This window comes from Falco punctatus, assembly GCF_963210335.1.
Source record: "Falco punctatus genome assembly, chromosome: 11".
In the NCBI taxonomy this organism is placed as follows: domain Eukaryota; kingdom Metazoa; phylum Chordata; class Aves; order Falconiformes; family Falconidae; genus Falco; species Falco punctatus.
In genome coordinates this window covers 19,980,060-20,002,124 of record NC_137591.1, presented here as the reverse complement: position 1 = coordinate 20,002,124, position 22,065 = coordinate 19,980,060, and the positions used below count along the sequence as shown (strand labels likewise).

General features: G+C 41.4%; 1 protein-coding gene across 3 annotated transcripts in view; it reads right to left on the bottom strand.

Annotated features, from left to right (window-relative positions):
- SLC44A3 (solute carrier family 44 member 3) overlaps positions 1 to 21,312 on the bottom strand; it is a 41,065-nt gene extending 19,753 nt beyond the window's left edge. Inside the window, exons 1-10 of one of the 3 annotated variants that reach the window (XM_080407490.1) lie at positions 21,299 to 21,312; positions 20,296 to 20,403; positions 17,678 to 17,820; positions 16,949 to 17,085; positions 15,488 to 15,581; positions 13,864 to 14,033; positions 13,247 to 13,336; positions 12,452 to 12,576; positions 10,658 to 10,844; positions 2,562 to 2,727 (exon numbers count right to left, since the gene is read on the bottom strand). In XM_080407490.1, coding sequence (XP_080263616.1) covers positions 2,562 to 2,727; positions 10,658 to 10,844; positions 12,452 to 12,576; positions 13,247 to 13,336; positions 13,864 to 14,033; positions 15,488 to 15,581; positions 16,949 to 17,085; positions 17,678 to 17,820 — 1,112 coding nt within the window. In that variant the 5' untranslated portion in view covers positions 20,296 to 20,403; positions 21,299 to 21,312. The other 2 variants (XM_080407489.1, XM_080407491.1) reach the window with 2 other exon arrangements.
- Positions 21,313 to 22,065: the final 753 nt, after the last annotated feature.

The window sequence follows — 22,065 nt, the reverse complement described above, 5'->3', positions numbered from 1 at the left end:
TTCAGTGGTGGTATGACAGGTCAAACATACGTCACCTTTAAAGCTAATCCAGCTAACATGCCCCCCCTGCCCTCCCCATTTGCCGCTCCAGCGTGGCTGCTGGCTGTGCAGCACGCTGCTGCGTGTGCTGTGAAAGGAGACTGCTGCAGGGAAGGCTGTGCCATTTCCCTGGAGCACTTACAAGCAAAGAAGAAAGCCTCTCTGTGAGGTATCATAAACAAACTCTTGTGACATGCCTTTATGATGCTGCCCCAGGGAATACATTAAAAACACAGAGCAGACAAGCTCAGAATTGCTGGAACAGCTCGAGATAACCCTTGCCCTTGATGGTGCGACTGCTCTTGCAGCTAACCGTCCTCTCCCCATTCCTGCACTGCCCTGTGTCTGCAGATCTGTGCTGACAGCCTAAGGGCCAGGAGAAGGGATTACCACTGCAGAAAAATTGCATTGCCCCTTCCAAGCACAACTCTCAACACAGCACATGTCACCTGGCAAGCAAGAGGAGGGCTTGACAGTAGATGTACAAAAAGATTTCAATACAATTGGGTGCAGGAACCTTCTGTACTCTGTGGCCGGTTCCTGCAGCAGTAAAAAATAGCTGGAAAGCGGAAGACTTAAGAGAGCAGTAAATGTTATCACAGTGGTTTCTACAGGTGCTTCCCTGCTCTGTGTGAAGAAGATATAGACAGTGTCTCTTCCTTGGGGATTTAGATGGTGTATTGTACCAAAATGCCTTGCGGCATGCAACCCAGTAAGTCAGCAAAACTGCTTTTCTTTCCTGTGCTTTCTCAAGCAAGCCAATTTATACAAACCCTTAGTGCCTCAGGATTTAGCCACTAAAGCTGACTCAATTGCTAAAGCTTGAGGTAAAAATTTTTTGAAAAAATTTAAAAATTTAAATAAATTTGCTTAGAAGAGCAGCCCACCACCCACAGAACAACAGCTAGGCTAGTTACTTGTGTTGAGAGCTTCAACAGGAAAAAGGAGATGACATAAGAAATGCAAGTTCCTCCCTTTTCAGGTCTTATCATGGCATGTAAACCAGTAGTGTGAGACTACGTCGCTCTGCAGTTCTCAACCTTTTCAAAAGCAGTATTTTAAGTTTGACCTGCCCTTTTACTAGCACCAGTTTGGTGGCACAGCTGTTGGCTGCATAGAGAATCCTAGCAGAGACAGTCTCCTGATACATGTGTTAAACACCGTCCTGCCTGGGTTTCTTGGAGGGGATGACAAAACGTTGCTTAGCACAACGGTGGCCACTGGCTGTTACCACGTCTGCCAGCTTTGCTGCTTTGGCTGCCGCGGGAAATCCAGGGGAAACAAGCAGGGCTGCTGTCTGTGCAGGGCAGAGGGGCACAGACCATTTGGAAACCTTGCAGCAGGAGGCCCTTCCATCAGCAGCTGAAACAGTCAGGGATACATTCTAGAGACCATCAACAGAAACCTGCTACCCCAGTTCTGGAGAAGCCCATAGCCTCCTTTCCTGGCCACCTGAGCCCAATGGTCCTGGGCAGCTGTGGCCTGTGCTCCAGGGGCCAGGGTCCCCAGGCCCTCTGCCACCAGGCTCCCTGACTCACTCTCACATCACCCTTCTCAAGGGCTAATTTTCCAACAAATTGAGATTATCACCATATTCCTTCAATACAAAATGAAGATATGCCTTAAAATGCCAGTGTTTTTCACAGATCAGAAAATCTCATCGCTGGGCATAAAGAAACAGAACAATCAGGTGAAAGTATAAAATACTTATGAGGAAATTTTTTTTCAGGATACTACTCTCTTCACTGTGAAAAAACCCAACAATGTATTGTGAAATTTAAATCTTACCTTGCAATGGCAGAATAGCACTGCTTTAGTGCACAAAACCAATTTAATTTCATTTTACAATATAGCAAGTCTAAAAAAACAGTATACATCATGAAAGTAGATATTTTTCCTTCTTTCCCCCACATTTATGTTTCAGGCAATATAAAATTTGAGGAAGTTTGTTCACACATCTATAAATTCTTAACAGTGGTGTTAAAGCATTTACAGTTAACTGAATATATCTGCACAGAATAAATAATTTTAAAAAAACCACAAAACAACAACAACAAAAAAGCCCGAGTAGCAAACTAGGCATTTTTGCAGTCAGAACTAATGGAAACCCATAGCAGGGATGAACATGTAGGAAGAGGTCGAACTGCCTATGAATACACAAAATTACCAAGGAGCTATATATTGCATCTCCATTTGGAGCTAATGCAGTCTCCTGGAAAAGGGTGACATGCAGCCTGTGCCTTCCGAATGGCAGTCTCACCAGTCAGCTGAGCTCTAGTGTCTTGTACCAAGCTCAGTTTGGCCTGGTAACTCCAGAAGTGGGGGTGAGTCACATTAATATACACATTGTAAAATCTTACTCAAGATCATGCAGCAAGGAACATTATTTCATATTAAATTGGATTCCAAGATACTGACATAAACTGCAGTCTGTAGTCTATTCAAAAGTATTTTGCCTAGAAAAAGACTAAAGTAAATGCTGGAGAATCCCCAAAACGGTACGGGGGCAGTTCTATACTCACCTGTTGAAGTAACAAGTAACCACTGCCCCAGCAACTGTCATTTGCTGACAGGCAAGAATGAATTCACTGGTCCAGATAAGGCCAACGAAATGGTACCATGCCATGTAGCAAATTCCAGACAGAGCTCTGTATTCTACTTGTCCTCCTGAAGTAGTCTGTGCAGTACCTGGAGGTGGGATTACACCACTGTATTATTATAACACACCAGACAAAAGAGAAAAACAACAAAAACAACACCACAACAAAATGAACTACATCTAAGTGCTTCTGTACTCTTTTCCTTAACTTTTCTTCAATAAAATTATATTAAAAAAAAAAGAAATAGCACCTGAATTTATCTATTTAACAGAGTCAGAGACCCAAAATTTTGTAATTCAAATAGAATTTTGAAAAATGACATCTTACAAAAAGCAAAAGCTTGGCTTTAAATTGGGATTGAGACAGAGCTGCTAATAAAAGAACAGCTATGAATTAGTAAAGATTTCTGAGAAAATATTACTTAATGTTTCAGTAATCAAATGATTCAAAAGTAACTGAGGTCTTAATTTTCTTCATTCGAATTTGAAATAAGCTCATAGTCAGTTATGAAATTCTTTAGATTTTTTCTATAAGAAGCAAAAGAGAAAGCAGAAAACTTAAGGACGCATAACGTACCATTGCAACAAAATAAAATTATTATTTTAATTACTATTACTAATTAGAAACATGGCAAATAGTTTGCTGCTCTCTATACTTTGCAATCTTTGTGCAAAATACTGGCACGTACAGGTAGCCTCTCAAAAAAAAAAAAAAAAAAGAAAAGACACCTGTATGGGAGTATATGGTCCAATGCTATGACTGTATTCAGGAACCTTGACAAATTCACTTATTCAATTTCCAAAAATTTGCCTCCACTTCTGTTAATGACAAATAATTCATTCCATATTCAGTAGGTGGCTTTTCACAAAAGGTGGGGGTAAATCAGATAACTTAGCAACCAGACCTTTGTCTATGCAATCCTATTTATGCCACTTGACTCTGAAGTCTATCAGAGGATAATGGCATTTGGACATTTGTTCCTAGGGAAAAGTCTCTAGGTGCATGAACTGCTATTTTTTTAGTTTACCAAGCCTTATCTATTAACCTTAAAGATAAACATGTTCACAGAGTAAAATGAACTCTGGAGGTGAGTAGTTTTTTATTCAAACTCCATGAAAGAAATAGAGATGGAATTGCCTATTCCTGGTAGAACAGCATTATAACTTAAGCTTTAATACTTCATGTATTCATTTGGTGGACTCGGCAGTGTTAGGTTAATGGCTGGACTTGATGATCTTAAAGGTCTTTTCCATACAAAATGATTCTATGTTCTCCCACAGGACAGCACTCCACCTTCAAGTTCAAAACTACCACAGATACAATGTTATCTGTGAAATGGTTCACTTATTTCTCTCCTGTTTTTTTTTATAGCCACAGAGTTCATACTCAAGGATAGCTGAAAGTAAAAACAATAAAGATTTGCTTTCAGCAATACCATCAGGTTTAGACAAGCTTTGTAAGTCTTCAGAACCAAAGTCTGTTTGTCTGTAAATTATTAACAATATTCATCTACTCCATCGTAGCACTGCAGAATTATTTTAAAGTGTTTTGAAAGGATCAAAAAATGTTATGTGGGCACATAAACACAGACATGTATTCTAGATATTTTATTTTCTGAAACTTTATCAGTTTTAGCCAAACAGGCAAGCTCTTTGCACTGCTGTATGGTTGGTCACCCACAGAAATACTGTTGCTTCCATTATATTCAAATTTATTTTAAGCCTTTGAAAAACAAGATATTTGATAGTGTGAAAAAGCTACTACTCAGATCTCTTCTCACAAACTCTCGGCCACTCCTCCCCATCACATGCCTCCTTGGTTTTAAGCTTGGACACAAAAGCTTTTTTTGCCCCCTTTTTTTTTTTTTAAGGGGAATATTTGAGGATGGATTCATTTCTTCGCTAAACTAAACTAAACTATGCACTATACCATTCTGAATTCATGGGATTTTTCATCTCCCTTACTTCTTCCAGAGGTTCTAGACTGTCATTTTCCTGCAGCACTCACAACCAGCCAAATATGCTCATTAACTATAGCCTATAGCACTTACTGAGAGAACTTATGTAAATGATAGGTCAATGAGATATAAGAAGGTCTCCTACCTCTCCATTTTTATGCAAAGACATTATGCCATTTGGTAGCAGAATTAAGCACGTTTTTCACCATACAATCCACCCAAACATTTCTTTTCCAAAAAAGGCATATTTCAGGCTTTGCCTTTGTATCATTAAGGCTGACAAATGTACATATGGTAAACTAATTCTGCTTGCTTTTTACCAGCCTGCTGAAATAACCACCTGCAGTAACAACAGTAATGGCTTTCTCTTTCCTGGCCAATCTTACACATGTGCTTGTGCACAGTGCTGTGCTCTGCTGCATAGAAATCGGGCACACACACCTGTGAGTTTACCATTGATCACTTTGCTGTCTAGGTATGGTAAAACTCTTGTTGTTACTTCATGGAAATCTGCTTACCAATGTAAACTTCTGTGTTCAACTGATTCCCAGTTGTTTGGGCCTACCACGCAAGCGTAATTTTGTCAACAGAATTACACGCAATGCTATTTTTCATATGTCAGTCTTAGTAGCACAGGTAAACTTTAAAACTATCCTAGATATACTGTTGAGAAAAGTGGATGTCATTTTCTTCATCACTCCTCTGTGATCTATCTGTTCACAGAAGTTAAACTTTCTCAACAAAGCCTTGAAATATGGTTTAATTTGTCAACAGAATATTTTTCTCCAACTGCATAATCACGAATCTTGCTGGTATACACTCTTAGTGATAACATTAAGAAGTCAGTAAAGACCTGAAGTCCCTACAGCTGAATCACCGAATCTGAAAACCTCTGATCAGTACAAATGTTGATCTGCTGCAAATACTTCAAAAGAAGTGTTGTTAGCAAGGCAAACAGGCATAAGTGTTTGCAGCAGAATTCAGAAGTTTCTCCACCTGACCGCAGCCCAGTGTTGTGCCATTATGTCAGTCAGCACAGCAACTCAGTGATACAAAAGGCAGTGTGCACACGCAGTTTCATTAGCTACATTTTGGTGCTTTTAGACTTATGTCAGATGCTCTTACTCAGCAACTGCTGCTGCAAGGTTTTGCTGATGCCTGGAGCAGTAGGCGGCTGTAAGGGACAAAAATTCCTGGCAAGTCTAGTCCAGCAATTTCCTTATCAGAAACAAAGAACCACTGACCAAAAAATACTGAGAGCCGGTTTATCAGTTCCTGTTAACATGAAAATATGATGTGCCCTTCCCACTGCAAAGTGAAGAAAAGTTCTGGCATCATACATTGAATCTTCATGCTTCCTGCAACAGAATTTATTGTGTTATTTTTTCCATTAAGTGGTATTTACAGCTAAGCTAGCTGATTGTAATTGGAATGTCAAAGACCCTGCAGGAAGTACTTTTTTATTGCTGATTTTGCCGCTGCACAGCTTTATGTGGCATTTTTATTGCTCACTTGCCTGTAGGATGCACCTTCATTACATGAGAATCTCACACTGCCTTCTCATCCCACATTACATGCATAGTATTTATGCCATGTGGACTTCACAGCTCCTGCACACTGGGAAGCTGTGCCACATGGCAACCTCAGTTCTGCAGTGAGATATTGCACAAATTAGCAAACAATAAGACTCAATAACCCTAAGACATGCCAGCTTTTCCAAAGCACAGCTGAATTCCATTCCTAGCCAGCTAATGGTTCTAACTGGTGCCATTGTTAGTGCTGTCTCAGGTCTGGTGGAGTCTTGGCATTGCTCCTAGTTTTCTAGGTCTGGAATTCACTCAGTCTCCGCTTACGGATTCCGAATTACCAAGGTACTTAAGCAGGTGCCTACCTTAAAATGCCTAAGCAGTCCCACTGATTTTAATAGGATTATCCTTGTGTTTCAAGTTAGTCATGTGCATAAGTACCTTTCCAAGTGCGGGCTATAGTTTTCTACAGCTCCCAAGAAGTTAAGTCTTTTCTCAGAGTAACACTAACTTTTGGAGGGGATGTAAATAAGGTCGCATAATGATCAGGTGCACCACAGCTGAAGCAAGGATCAAGTGCTCCAGAGCTGTAAGATGCAGGGATGCTATAAATATTATATAACTAGTGAAGATTCAAGCAAAATGTTAAGAACAGGTGCAGCACAGCAGCAAGGCAATTTTACTTGCCTCTCTGTATTAGACAAAAGACTAGTGTCTTCGTAAACATTTCATTTTTTCAGCTTTCTTGGTATATTTGCATTTTAAATTTCTGCATATCCCCAGAAAATATATTTGTGAAAACAACAAGGCAAAGCGTCAAAAACCAAGAAAACCATCACCTATATTTTACACTGAATCCTGGATAGGCAGCTATTTGTCAATGGAGAAAACAAATTGCTCAAAGGGAGTAAATATCTTGGGAAACCTTCAGAGAAGTACTCTTAGCTGTTGCAAAAACCTCAAAACTCAAAATCAAAAGACACATCTTCCATTTACAGGGCAATTGCAGAAAACCTGTAGAAGACACAAAACACTTTTGCCAATGCGTTATTAACCATACAGTACTACAGGTACTTGTTTTTACAGGATGTGTAAGTGCTCACCATCCTAGAACAGCAAAACAATCCCCAGTGAGCCACCTTACTGTGAGCTGCTTTAACAGGCAGCGTTTCAGAGGACTCTTATTTCGGTTGAAAATTTGAAATAAAAATCTAAAGAAATATTCTGAATACCTAATCTAGTGTACTGTTCATTTGGCCAAGTTTTGAACCACAAAATAAATCTGAGGCACAGTATGGACTGGAAATCCAAACAACTATCATACTTCTTGCTGACACCGACCTCCTATGTCACGTCGACAGATCTCAATCTGAGGGCCGGATAAAAGCTCCCCAGATCATTAAAAGGCTAAAATTGCCATTGTTGTCTTCAAACTCCTCTCAGCAGGAGTTACTCTGTAACCAGAGTGGCTGTAAACAACCAGCAGATTCGGAAGAAACTTTCTCACGCTCCTCCATCGGCACCTAGCGGGCACTGGTGCTGTGTCATGTACGTGGTACTGACAAACACCTCAGCCCCTGAACTTTGCTAACAAGTTTACACCTGTTGGGCAACAACGGCTACTATTTAACATAGACAGCCTAACAAAATCAGTAATTACAAGTTATTAAATTAATAGAACAGAGTTTTAACCGGAAAAATAATCGAATATGGAAAGTTGTACTTTTCTATCTGCATTCATGCTTAGCCCGTAGCTTAGAATTGATTTGGATTATTTATTATCAAATGCACTTTCTCTTCTTAAACATTAGCATGTTAACTGTTAACAGAAAAAGCTTACAAGGACTGATGACTATACTAAAAACATCCTGGCAGATCTCAGTCAAAACATATGTTTTACTAGAATCCTCATATGAGCAATATATTGACAGTTAAGTGCCTGGAAATGACTTTCCCTTCTTATGCTAAATCTGCAAAAAGTCAATTCTTTCAAATCTGAGAGCTTCCTAGAAACTTTGACATAGCTCTACTGTGCAGCAAGATTATGCTACCTTCTGTACTGTACTGTTTGTATCACTCACTGGAAACATCAGCACTCCTATTATGCTAAGGAAAAGACAAAAAATAAAATACCTCTGAGTTAAGAGACATGTGCTGTGCTATGAATGTAGCAGCAGGTCATAAACGGTTTGAATCCTACGCTCCAAGCAGGCAGAAAAAAAAAAAGTTGCATGGAAATGTCTAGCAGGAAACAGAATATAGTCAACAAAGGAAAATGGCACAACATGGAAAAAGCATAAAAAGCCTCTCCAAGGCATTTTTCATTGGGTTTTATTTCTCAGTGAATACATGTAGAATTTGCTCTCAGATATAATAATGCAAGTCACTACTCCTGTGAAGCTTGTAAAAGCATCCAGGAAATACTTGGCTAGCTCCCCATCCTGCACTCATCATCAAGCTGTTTCTGTCATATGAACTAAAATATTTCTGCCCTTCTAATGATTGCTGAATTTCCAAAAGCTTTTGAATACAACAGTCTCAGCTGGCATTTTCTAAATTTAGGTCTAACAAGGGCAAGCTTCACATCCTTATGCGTGCATATCAAGAGTACCAGTGAATTTTCCTGTGGGTAACAGGCCAGCTCAGCTTAACATCAAGGATACAATATTTCCTCTAACAGTTATTGTCAATTATATATTTAGAAAATCTGTGGGTCATAATTAATTTTATTTACCTGCTATTAGACTTACTATAGTTAATGTTTATCTTAAATTGCATCTGATCCAAGCAGGTGCATGAAATGAACAGCTGGTTGATAGCTCAGGAGATGCTCCTTTCTATAAAGAGCTGGTCTGAACCAGTGATAAGGTACCCCACAAGGCCAGTTTGAAATCACTGCTGCCTGGCTGGTATGTGCATAAATGAGATGAAGATTTTACAGAAAAGGTAACAACCACACAAAGCTGTGTCTAGCACATAATGCTGCCTCTGTAAAGGGAAAATCCAACCCACAGGAGCATGGAGAAGGAATATCCATGACACCTAAGGCAAACTGAACCTGCTTGACTATTTAGTCAGCCAGGAACAACTCACAAAGAGACTGCAGGTCGGACATTTGGCCTTGCTGGGTCTGACCTTTTTGCAGCAGAAGCAGGTTATCAACCAGACATAGTGCTTCAAGCAACCATTTCTGACAGACATGAGCTACTGGGGGAAAGGCAGCAGCAGAGAGACCCCCTCACAAACCTACATGACTCTCCAGTGAAAGCTGGAGGGAAACACACCCTAGCCTAGCCTAAGCAATGGGTGAGTGATTTGCAATGCCAGCATGGACTCAGACAGATGGAATCTCATGTTACAAGTGAAGGGGGTCTTGTATAGGGCCAAAATTAACAGGGTAAGAATGAGATGGAAGCAGTTGTGATAGAAGAGGAGTAAGGTACCTGACCCATGGAGGTGGGAAATACTGCCAGTTTTGCCAATGGGCTCAGCTGCAGAAAGGTTGAAGGCTTTTCTGGCCTAATAGGGACCTGTAAGCCTGTATAGAGGAGCTACTGTAGCCACTGTCTCAAGGGATGGTGGAAACAGAAGATAAAATAAAATGGGAAATACGGGAATGACAAACAACTGCCTCCATCCACATCAACTCTACGGCAGCTCCAACCCAAAGAACAACAACTGACCCTAGCAGTGGTCCTGGAAATTTAAAATTAAAAAAAACCCCAAAACAATCTCCAAATCACAATGCTTCCTGGGTATAAAGGCTAATGTCTGCATGAGGAGTTATCCCCAGAACTACACAGAGTTGAGCTTCCCTTTGGTTGATGTTGCAGAGAAGAACCACTCCCTCCTTCCACTGGATGGTGTGATGCTGGGCCAAGGGACAGTGTCCAAATTACCCTGCTTCAATCAGTGACAGATCTTATAGCGCTATATCCCTCAGTAATACCACTTCCATACACAAAATCTGTTCTTATAGATCTTTCACAGCGATAGACTGTTTCTACAGAGCACCTCACCTACAACAGCAAGAACCTCTGGATTAATCCAAATACTGTCATACCAGTCTAAATAATAGCAGTTGTCACCGAACTACTGCTCAGAAACAACATTCTGCCTCCACAACAACTGGAGTCAGAGGAGATGAACATTCTTGTTTCATAACAACTGCACTAAAAGCTGTCTCTTCCCTTCTGTTACTTTCTTCATTTAAATACATCAAACACACACCATATCTACCACAATATAATCATAAATTAAATAACTGAGAAAGAACAACACTGAAGTCCAGTCCACATATAGGGGCAAAAATCTCTCTTCTATAGTGCTGTGACTCACAGAGCTACGGCAATGTCAAAGACTCCAACAAACGGGGGGAAAAACAGATAAAGAAAGAAAAGAGTAACACAGCTGGTGTAACAATGCTAGCCCACATTTTGTACACTAACACCAGGTGGTCCCACACTTCAGAAGTGAACTTAGGAAACAGAAAGCATTCATCCAAAAACATGGAAAGTTTACTTAAAACTACTTACCTGCAGTTCCCAAGCTAAGTAGCACAGCAACCCAAAACACCCAGAATGCAATGAGAATCAGAAAGGTCCAGACTGGTTGGAACAGGAGGAAAGGAATTCTGCCAATGATTTTACCAACAATCCGAAAAAGCTGTACAGTGAACTGAAGCCTTTTTCTCAGTCCAAGTATAAGGGAAAGCAGAACAACCTGTTAAAGGAAATAAAAAGATGAATTGGTGGGTTTTTTTCCTTAAGAAAAGTATCAATGTTGTCAAACGTGGGATCAGAGGGTATGTAAAGATTTCACAAGGACACAACAGCAAGGTATTTTACACAAACTTACTGCACACTGGAAAAGCTTTCTGAGACACTGCCTATATTCTCAAAGAGCCTGTGGCTCTTAAAATCTGGTTTTCTAAAATCATTACTGCTGGGGTTTTTTTAAACAAAATAGGATTCAAAAACCTGTAATTCACCGGATGGAAGCAGTCTGTTTTGCTTTATAGCAAAAAGAAATGTACATTACACACTACATGTTGCTTTCACATGCCCTGTATGTCATGAACATTTACACTTTCTTCCTACTCAGGTCAGCTTGCCACTGTTCACAATGGCAGGAGGACCAGTCCTTTTCTGCAGAAAGGACAATAGCACAACCAAACTAATTTGAGAGCTGTGTATGTACGAAAGCCAACCAGACATAAAATGAAACCTCATTCAAACAAATTATCTTTTTCCTAAATTAAAAAAAATCAACCAACAACAGCAAAACCCCAAGCCAAAACCTCCACAATGTCCCCAGTTCTTTGTATACAACAAGGAACCATGAACAGCAATTAAAAGAGAGGTTGGCATCTATATAGTAACAGATGCAACAAGTGACAGTTGCTTCACTAGTTTTCTTGCATGTTCTAGAAGGAAGCTACCGGCTTTGAAGAGAAGTGTAATCTGCAGCAGGAGATGTTCCCATAGTTCTGCAGTCAGTTGTACCGGAACACACGTGCATACAAATAAACCTTTTCTTACTCCTTTACTATCAACAGAAGTAAAAAAGTCATAACTTACAGAGGATACGAAAAAAAAAAAAGTGATCTGTGACACATACGTATTTGTCACTGTAAACTGACAGCCTGCTCATACCTGGTGAATTCCAGTCTATGGATCTTACTCTGCTCTAAGAAAACAGAAGAATAATAATTTTGACAGTATCTCATGAAGTACAAATTGCCTGTACACTCACATTGAGCAATGACTCCTTTAACATCGCGATATCAGAGTGAAAAAAATAAAAATCACTTTAAAAGTTGCAAGCCACACTCAGATTTTCTGTTGGAAAACAAGATCAGTAAGAGAAAAGCAGAATTTAACCCCATAACCTGTGGCCTAGACACTGCTGCCTGTGCTTTACTACCCCTTCCACTGTCTAAAAGAGCTGCCACCCCTTTCTCCTGCTGACAGGGTAGGCTGAATCCACAGGTCTCACGTTCATATTGGGCCCATGCCCCTCTGTTCACTCAACATGACTCTCCAGTTAGCTGGTGCAGAGAGCGGGGATGGAATAAAATCCTTGCATTTCTACACCACCAGTGCAAACACTGCTTGTACAGGTCTGAACTGTGGCACAGCCCTATGCTGACAAACAAATGCCACAATGAAGATCTAAAACTATTTAAATGACTGTAAGCAGATCTTATAATTTATTCTCATTTTCACATTTGAAAGGAACGAGGAATTATTTGTGCGGTTGCAGAACCACTGTAGTTCAAGTTTTCAAGTTACAGCCTCTGCCATTGCTTAGGGTAAAATGCTACTTACGGTAACTATTGTTGAGAAGATAGCATATCCAAGTAGAAACTTGACATTTTCCTTTTCTGTTTCCAATTCAGTGCTGGGATCGTTCCTGTAGTCGTAATAGAGCCACCAGAGAACACCTGAGACAACTGAGCAGACAGGAGCAGCGTGAGGGGGGGCAGTGCTCCCCCGGCTGTGGCACACTGCTGTTGGTAGGCTGTCACCTGCACGGCCACCCTCGCCAGCCGCTCGCCCTCCCGTCTAGCCCCAGCTCAGCTCACAAATAGTGTCACGCAGCAGAGAGACAGTATCAATGATCACAGAGAAAATTCACATAATGGCTCGTTAATCTGAGGTAAAACCACAGCAGAAAGTTTGGTTTCCTTGCAGTTATTCTAAAGGTCAGGCATGTAATTTCATTGAGGAGACACAAAGCTAACTTTCATGGAACGACAAGCTTTAGCTGGACACATTCCTATAGTTCTCCCTTTCTAAAGCAGGCAATGGAAAACTTCACTAAACTTCCTTTGAAACAGCGGCATTTTCACAACCGCATTCATCTGCCAAAAGAAATGTTGTTTCCAGACATTTATAAAAACCCCAAAACCATCACCATCCCAACACTCAGCAGCTAGAACAGCACAGCCAGACCTTGGCACCAAAAAGCAAGCAGGGCTCAGCTTGGAAATGGCTCTGGTAAGCTTAAGGTTACTGGTGATGGCCATGGAGAAAAAGGATAGCTGTTTGTTACCGCCTCTCCTCCAGTTCAGTGAGATGATCTATGCAAGTAAGCGTATGCTGAAAGATAAACATACTTACATAACAACCCAAATACAACCAGTGCAATCAAAGTATGGACCAGAAGCGTCCGAATGAATCGGAAGGCTAAAACCAGTATAAAAGTGAAGGCTGAAAAATACACAAAATTTTGAGTGTTACAACCCATTTAACTTTTATTTACTTTAAATATAAAGTTCTTGTGTAATTTGGTCTTTTATTTTTAAACAGTGGTCTCAAAAGCAGCAGCATTTAGCAAAGCTGGCAACATTTTTAACATTTAAAATGCACAGTTATCTGTGCGTAACTTACTAATAACGAACTTATAACTGAAATATTTCACCTTGGAAATCACTAGCTTTTCAATAATATTTTGTTAAAATGTTCATGCCGATGCCATTTTTTTTCAACAAAAATTTCTTACAGTCGCCTGAAATTAGGTATATGATCATATCAAGGAACACAGAATCTGATACTTCATAGAGCTGTATTTCACTGATTTATTAAATGCCTTCTGACAAGACTCAATCGTTCTTTCTTAAAAACAACTCTGCCCAGAAAATATGAAAAAAAAAATCACTTTTAGATTAAAAATAGAAACATTTGAAATCTCATATTTTAATTGAATATTAATATTCACTTTTTATTTATAATCTTACCTAGCGCAAGGACAATCAGTCCTATTACAGTATCTCTTCCTGCCAATATTCCACTCAGAATTCGGTGAAAAACATCCATTTCGTTAACCATACTTATTAAGACAGACGCGTATTTGGAATAGCATTCAGGATTTCGTGGAACACATCGATTAAATAATGGAAAAGATTTACTGGAAGGTTAAAAAAAAAAAAAAAAGTGGTAAAAAATATTAATTACTAGTCAAACAGTTTCAAATCCACAGAGATCAATTCCACCATTCTCTTTCAAGGCCCCTGCAGCACCCTGCCAGCATGCTCAACACAGCTGTGCAGCCACAGCTGGCCAGTCTGAGCTGTAACCCAGCAGGCATCTTCCCGGCCCAGGAGGAGACCTTGCAGATGGAGTCCGACACAACAGGGCACGGGGCTAGGATCGGTCTGTTGCAAATCATAGTTCTGTGTTTGATCTGCAAAACGACTCCTAGCAGCGTGTGCCTGTATCACTCTACCACAACATCCATTCAAGATCAGCCTAGGGGGAAAAATGAACTACTATCTCAATCACCATCAGCACGCAGCTCCTGTTCCCATTCTAGCCTGGCTTCACATGCTTTGCTCTCATCTGTTTATGCAAAACCTAAAATCATGCTAACGTAGCTGTAAGCTATGTTGTTGTAGAGAATTCTAGACCACAAACACTTTTCATTGCTCTTATGACATTTAAGCATCCTAAAAGCCACATCAAAACAACGTTTGTAAGGTACAATTAACACCACCACATATTCACATACAAAATTATTTGGCACTCCCAGCCAAGCTTCCTGAATATATTTATTGTCCCACTTCGGCAGTGCTGCGCTACAGGACAGACTTATTCATACCTAAAAAGGAGAGTTTTTTTCATCAACAGTTAAAAACTTCTCTGACTAGCTTTGCTTCTATTATGAAATCTTACTTTGCAAGATGAATAACTTTGCTGAGTTCCTTGCCAAACAGGAAAAATCCTAAAATGTCAAAGAAATAAGTAAAACACACAGTATTTTTTTATCAATTTACTGCTGCTCACTTCAGTTTGTTTCTTTCCTCTGTTTTATCTTGTTCAGAGCAGATGACTTAGCTCAGCAAACACGGAGATTCCAATTCGTTGCTGTATTTTCATGACACAGTGGAATTTAAAATCGTGGGTTTAAGGATCTTGACTCAGAAATGCCAAATGTTAAAGGCAATGCCATCCGCAGACCTGGGCTTCAAGCCAGCTGGCTATGAAATTATTCTGATGGAAATTTCTGTGTTGAGGATAATAAGCAAGGCCCAAGACCACAGCTCCTCTTCCTTGGCATCAAGGGAGAGAGCAAAAGTCTGGGCAGGAAATTAGTTGCTCCTGAAATGGTGTTTATCTCCTGATTTGGAGACGAAAAATCTCTAAAGGGTAGAGGAATGCAGTCCTTGTTCATTTTGTGGGACAGGGCACTGGAGTGTCCACAGGCACATATGAGAACTCACGATGATACAGACACAAAAATAAATAAAGAAAAACCATTCTGACTGTAAGGCATCAAGTCAAATACAAAACATATAAGGAACTAACAATCCTTAAAAAGCTGTTTGGGCTCACTGGTGTTGTAAAGTACCTAGTAATTCTTACCTTGGTGGAACTGGCAGTGTGGGACACAGCTCAGCTGCCTTTGGATTCACTGTGTAACTGGAAATGTTCAGGTTGTAAATACAAAGACAAGAACCTAAGAAGGGGAAAAAAAACATGGTAATGTTATTTACAGTTTTAGAGAAAACAAGTTATCAATCAAGTTTTATTTACACTTCTGCTTTGATTCCTTAGCAGGCCATATTCGTCTCCGATATTCCAGTGGCGATGTAAATAACAAATGAGTTAATTGAGTAAATCTAAAGCAACCTCTGTGGAATCTTTTGCTTTCTAGACTTAACTATAGGTACCATTTACGGATCTTGCTGGAGGGCGGGCACACTATTTGTTCCACAGTGCGATACTTCAGCTCTAACCCTTACTCATTAAGATAAGGTAACAGAAAAACCTAAAATGACAGAAGCTACAATAGAAGAACTAGGCCACTCATGATTTAGAGTAGAATACATATCTATACAGAAACTTAACATTTTCAGGGCTCTAGGCTAAATATTAACAGGTACTCTGCTAATAACATTCTGCTCCATTATATAATGCTTCTGGGAAAGAAAGGCTGGATACATTGAAGCCATTCAAAACACAATAGTTTTCTCTCCCTGGAAATAAACAAGCAGTTTTAGCGTGTAAATGGGATTTCATGCAATTATATTCAGTTACACTGAAAATACTTATATAACATCACAGGTGTTTACAGCTTTCTGTACATATTAAATGATGGCAAACTACCCCAAAATGAAATTAAAACAAATGTTGTAAATTTGAATGGCAATGCTTTCCAAACAAAAAACAAACAAAAAAGAATGGAATTCTGACCTCCATTAGAAATAGCCATTAATATTCATATGGTCTGCAGTTTAGGTATACCCTACGGAATAAGGGTTAGGCCACAGGTTATTTTATTTACATGTTGGACACAAATGAACTGGAGCTGCCTGTTCTGCACAATCAGTACTTGACATCATATCCATCTTGAACAGCAGAATAAAATAAAAAAAAATTCTAGGTGGAATAGCAAACTTTGGGATCTGATGTCTAAAGGGGTAAAAGCACTTGTGTATCTCTGGAATTAATAACTCCACCATAATTTTAACTAAATTTAAAAGAACCAATTGGACAAGTTTTGCAGATAGTGGATGACCTCTGTGCACCTACTGGCACCCGCATCAAACTACACTAGTTCATTCCCAGCAGCCAGTTTTCTGCTGCATAATCTCAGCTTTGAGCAGTAATTAATCAACAGTTTTTCAATTTGCATAAGAGGTTGTAACACTTCTAGAAACTATGGCTTTGAAATAAAGCAGAAACTAGACATTTTGCTTTCTCCTGCCACATATTGCTCAGGAAATTAATGGTAAGAGATTACTCCCTAGCATAGCAAACATAATAACAAAGTGAAAGCTGCTCTACAGATACAGTAAGATATTCATATTCCCTGTTGCACACCATTATTCCTTGCAAAACTCTGAAGGTCTTCCAAAGAGTTGAGTTGCTCTTGTGGACAACTAGACACACACAAGGATAGTGAACTTATTCTGAGGCTCTGCATTTCCAGGCCGCATGAATTCAGAAAGAACACATACCTAGAAAGAAAAAAAGATCCTCTTTTCAAAAAAACAAGCTTTCTGATTTTTATAGGTTTAAATTTTGAGCCTTCTTTCCGTCTTTCTAAAGTGTTACAAAGCAAATGAAACTGTTTTTCCACACAGAATGGGAAAAAATGGAGTTTGAAGTCAGAAGCAGCAATTTGAGAACATGCTACATTTTTACACTTCATTTTATGATCTTAAACGGCATCAGAAGCTGCCAAAGTGGGTGCCATTCTATAAGGACTAGTTCATGGGAGTCAACAGAATGACTGGGAACTTCAACATGAAACTTCCGTAGTACAAAGATTTGCCATATAAAACGACTGCTGGTTTGGCTGAAGGTTTAACACCCTGCTCATGAAGCATCCAGCATAAAGCATAACAACGTAGCACAGTTTCAAATTCTATCTTAACTTTTTAATTTAGTTTCACCATTTTACACCATTCTCACACTTTTTTTTTTTTTTTTGCCTTTCAATACAAGCAAGTAAATATACACATATGTATATGATGGGCAACTAGAAGATCTTTATCTTATTAAGTTCTCAAACACTTGATTTATTTAGACATTATCTGATATACTTACTTTTTATTAGTCATGTCCTGTCCAGAAAGGGGTGCCCCTTTTACAGGAGTGTTCTTCCTACCACATATGTTCCCGAAGCTGTCATATCCAAGCACAAGTCTTTCTGCAGCACCAGCCACCACAGCATAGCCAGTTATAAACATCTGTTAAAATATTTTTAAATGTGAGATCACGCTACAGTAGCTTTTCCTTTCAATAAATACTCCTTTTAACCCATGCATTTTTGTCTTGTGGATGCACAGATTTAAATCCAAAATCCACTCCTCCGCACAAGGCCAGAGCAAGTCATATGGACGAGTTTAGCCCTATTGCCTCCTTAGAGCTCGCCATTGTCTATTGTTCAAAGTATATTAAGCAGAGTACCACAGGAGAAGAAAGATATGGGTCCTGGTTAAAATAATAGGAGAGCATTAGTAAGTTGCCACATACTGCCTCTACCAAAGTTCACGTGTCACTAGGCAAGGTCACTCAAACGGTAACTTTTTGTATGTGCTTGCTACTTGTCATTTTTCAGGGTGCCCTTCAAGACACACCTGGGCAACCTATCTGCTGAAATGTTGAGCTCTTGCAGCTGCTAGTGAATTTAATCAAGGTCTATTTTAAGCACATAAAGCATAATTAAAATGCAGGTACCTGAAATTTCAGGAAGATGCATTCTTCAAACGTGTGAAAAACCCGAGGGAGCCACACTGTGGCCTTAGGTGACACTGCACTGATCTTTTAGATGCTCTGCTGTCAGATCCCTGAAAACCCCAGGGGCCACTAAGCACCTCCACTGGCCAAGGAGCAGCAACCTTAGTCAACATAAGACACCTAGCCTAGGAATACAGCTTAAATCCTGCCCATCCACCCCCTCGTGAGGGCCAAAAAGCCCCTTGAGAAAAACCTTTCCAAGTGCTAAGAAGCAGTAATTCTTCTGGGAAGCTGGCAAGTCCTGAGCACTCCTTTATCCAAAGGCTTATTTACAGCACTCGCACTCCAGCTCTTGAAGAACTCAGTGATTTAAATGTCTCGTCTGTCCCGTGGGGTGTAAAGCACATTTCACACACACCAAGGGCGATACACTAAGCTTTACAGCTGCATGCCAACTGCTGGCAGCAGCAAGTGTTCTCAGTCCCACATTAACCACTACTACTTTGCATGGATATTGTTGAGTATCGGCTGCGCTGGAGACAGACTGCACATAACACCTCCAGCACAACTGCTTCTTACTTAAGGTTTAGAGCCTTTATTTATCATTCTACTTTTAACACTTGTGACTAAAGATGAGATCTGGGCAACAACTGAGTCTCATACACAAACATGTAAATATGTGCTCCCTCAGTCCCCAGTGTAGCATCATTTTCACTTACACGTTCACAGTCTAACTACTTAAATAATTATTATTTTTTTAATTTTGACTGCATGTTGATGCCATCTCGATACGGAGACATTTGTAGAGACTCTGCAATTAACACTGACATACTACTTGTGGATGCGATATCTGTTACAGTGACCAAATATTTTCAGATTCAGTTTATTTACATAGCAAGTATGTGTTAATAATTAAATTGTTCTCAAAAGAAAAAGGAGAAATAAGCTGGCATTGCAACTCAACCTGAAATATCCTTTCAGAAAAATTCTGGCATTCCTTCTAAAGATGGATGTTACAGGTTCATTGCCATCAGTATGTCAAATACTGTGTACATGTGAATTATTTTTTTAAAATGCAGAATGCTGGATACAAGCCATAAATATTGTTAAGTAATAGACGACATTATGGCTGCTGGAGGGGTGTGTCTATACATGCCAGTGACATGCATTTCTACAGAGTTACTAATGTGGTTTCAATTTTTTTCACTGTGTGAACAAATCAGTGTCACCACATTTTTTAAAATCTTTTAAAAATAAGATCAAACAAAAGAAAACAAATACATGTATGCAATAAGCTATTTCACAGAAACTGAGCAATGAAAACAGTGAGAGAAAACAAATACAAATTCTAAATCCTCACCATCTGACAGGTTTAAATTTTGGCATTCTCTGCTGATCAAAGCACTAAGCATAAGGCAGTATGTAAAAAAACCTATCCTGCAGTATTCAAAATGCGTGTATATTCTTCTGCATTAGCTCCCATCAGGAGTTATTTGGAATTGAATTGAAACCCGATTAATAGTGTATTCATGAGAATGCTGAGTAGCCTCAGATTTATCATGAAAAAAAAACATTCACACTTAAGAAATACAAAGCCTGTTGCCAAAAGCTTGCATGCTGTTCTCAGCACAGGAATGACAGTGACTTGATGTAACATCAGACATGTTGCAAGATAACAAGACTACGGTGAATGAGATAAGTAAAAATAAGGTCTCAATCAGAGCCTGGATTATTTTACACAAAAGTGAATTCTAAATAACCCTGCCCTGTGTATACATGGCATCTAAAGCATATGGGAAGAGCTTAGAAGTCTGTGTAAGACACCGCAACAAATACCACCACAAAGGTCAGCTCTGTCCCAGCGCAGTGCTGGGACCCCACCGCCTGTGCCAAGGGTCATTTCGGTTTACATTTAGGGTGCCGCTGTGCAGCACCCCACCAACTCCGGATGTGACTCCTCTTTTCCAGAGAAAAAGCATGCTCACCAAACCAGCCCAGAAAAGGAAGAAGAGGAGCAGCCAGAGAGTGTCCGTGCACTTTCTGTAAACGGCTGGTCTCCACTCCCTCGGTTCGGAAACACCGTCTCCAGAATCCTAAACGAAACAAAGAAAGAAAAGGGGGAAACCCGAACTTCCTGTGCAGTTACTGCAGACGGCTGGGGCTCCTGAGCGCTCACACCCTCGCACTCAGCGCCGAGCACCTGGCAGCTCCCCGCCCGCAGCGGCGCGGCCCCTCCATAGCCAGGAGCGCTGCCGCGCCCCGCACCGCCCGCCGCCGGCCCCGCTTTCTCTCCCCGGCCCCGCTGCGGCCCCGCGCTCACCTGCTGCCGGCCCCCGCGCCGCTCCATGCTCCCGCCCGCCGGGCAGGGCCGGGCCGCGCCGCCGGGCTGCGTGGGGGCGGCAGGCGGGCCTGGGGCGCAGCCGGCTCGGCGGCCGCGGCGGGGCGACGCTCGCTAGGGCACGGCACCGGCACCCGCCGAGCGCGCCGTGGGGCCGGGCCCGCCCGGGAGGAGCGGCCCGGCCGGGCGGCGGCAGCTCCTCCTGCCGCTGTGGCCGGGCACTGCCGGCCGCGTCCCGAGCGCTCTCCCCGGGGCCGCACGGCGGGCGGGCCCCGGCCCCGCTGCCTTTGCGGGAGGAGACGGGATTGCGCTCCCGACGGCCAGGCGCCGGCCGGGCCAGGGGACGGTGGGACTCGGCTGCCCTGCGGCCGGGCGCTCACCTTCCCCGGGCCGTCGGGCCCGCTGCCTCCCGGGGCCGGGACGCGCCCGAGCGGTGCCCCCGCCGCTCCCGGGGCCCGCGCCGCGCTGAGGGGTCGCGGGCCGGCGGCAGGACCCTCCTTCCCGCGGGGCAGGGCTGGGGGCCGCGCCGGGGAAAGCCAGCTGGTCCTTCGCAGCCGCACGTTTGCAAACGGGCCCCGGCCAGAGCGGGCTGGGGGGCGGCGGGGGCACCTTGCACGGTTAATGGCTGTATTTGTGGGGTAAGTGCCGACCTGTTACTGCCGGCACGAAACGCGGGCTGTTACCGGTGCCCGCTTGGCTGCGTTACCAACAGGCAGCGCAGAACCTTCTCAGCGGGTTGTCTGCACAGTCACCTCACAGTGACACCTGCGTTAGACCACAATTACCTCTCATCCAGCCCCGTACGAGCTTTGCAGGCACAGGAATAACCACACCGAATTAGATCAGGGCTTGTAACTTGAGTGACTGATGAACGCGTAAATCATTACCCACTTTTTAATAACCTGTTTTCTCAGTGCTGTCCCTGCTGTCTTTTTATTTATACGTACTAAGATCAGCCCAATAATAAAGAAGAAATAAGTATTGAAAAAAATATTAAAAGCACGGTTTTGTTCCCTTCCTGACAGTTAATGGAAAAAATGTCCTCTTCAAGAAGTAATACAACATCTGCAACTGCAATAAAGTTGAATAATTAAAGCTATTTTGCAAAGCTGTTTAAGAATTTGTCCATCTGGTACAAGAGACACAGCATTAGGCTGGTTTTGCTTAGGAAAAAAGAACTTATTCCAATTCTCAAGTGAAAATGCAGGATGAAACTTTGGTGACAAACTTGCATAGGTGGAAGTAAATTTGTAATATCAGAAACTGGGATTCTGGGAAAAAAAGAATTAATCTCTGCCCCAGCGCATTTCAGAGTCCCTCTAAGCTAACCGGAAATAAATACATTTTCCAAAAACATTAACTTGTGAAATGTTTCTGAAACTGACTTTTAAACTGCTTTAACAGAGTTCAGTACAAT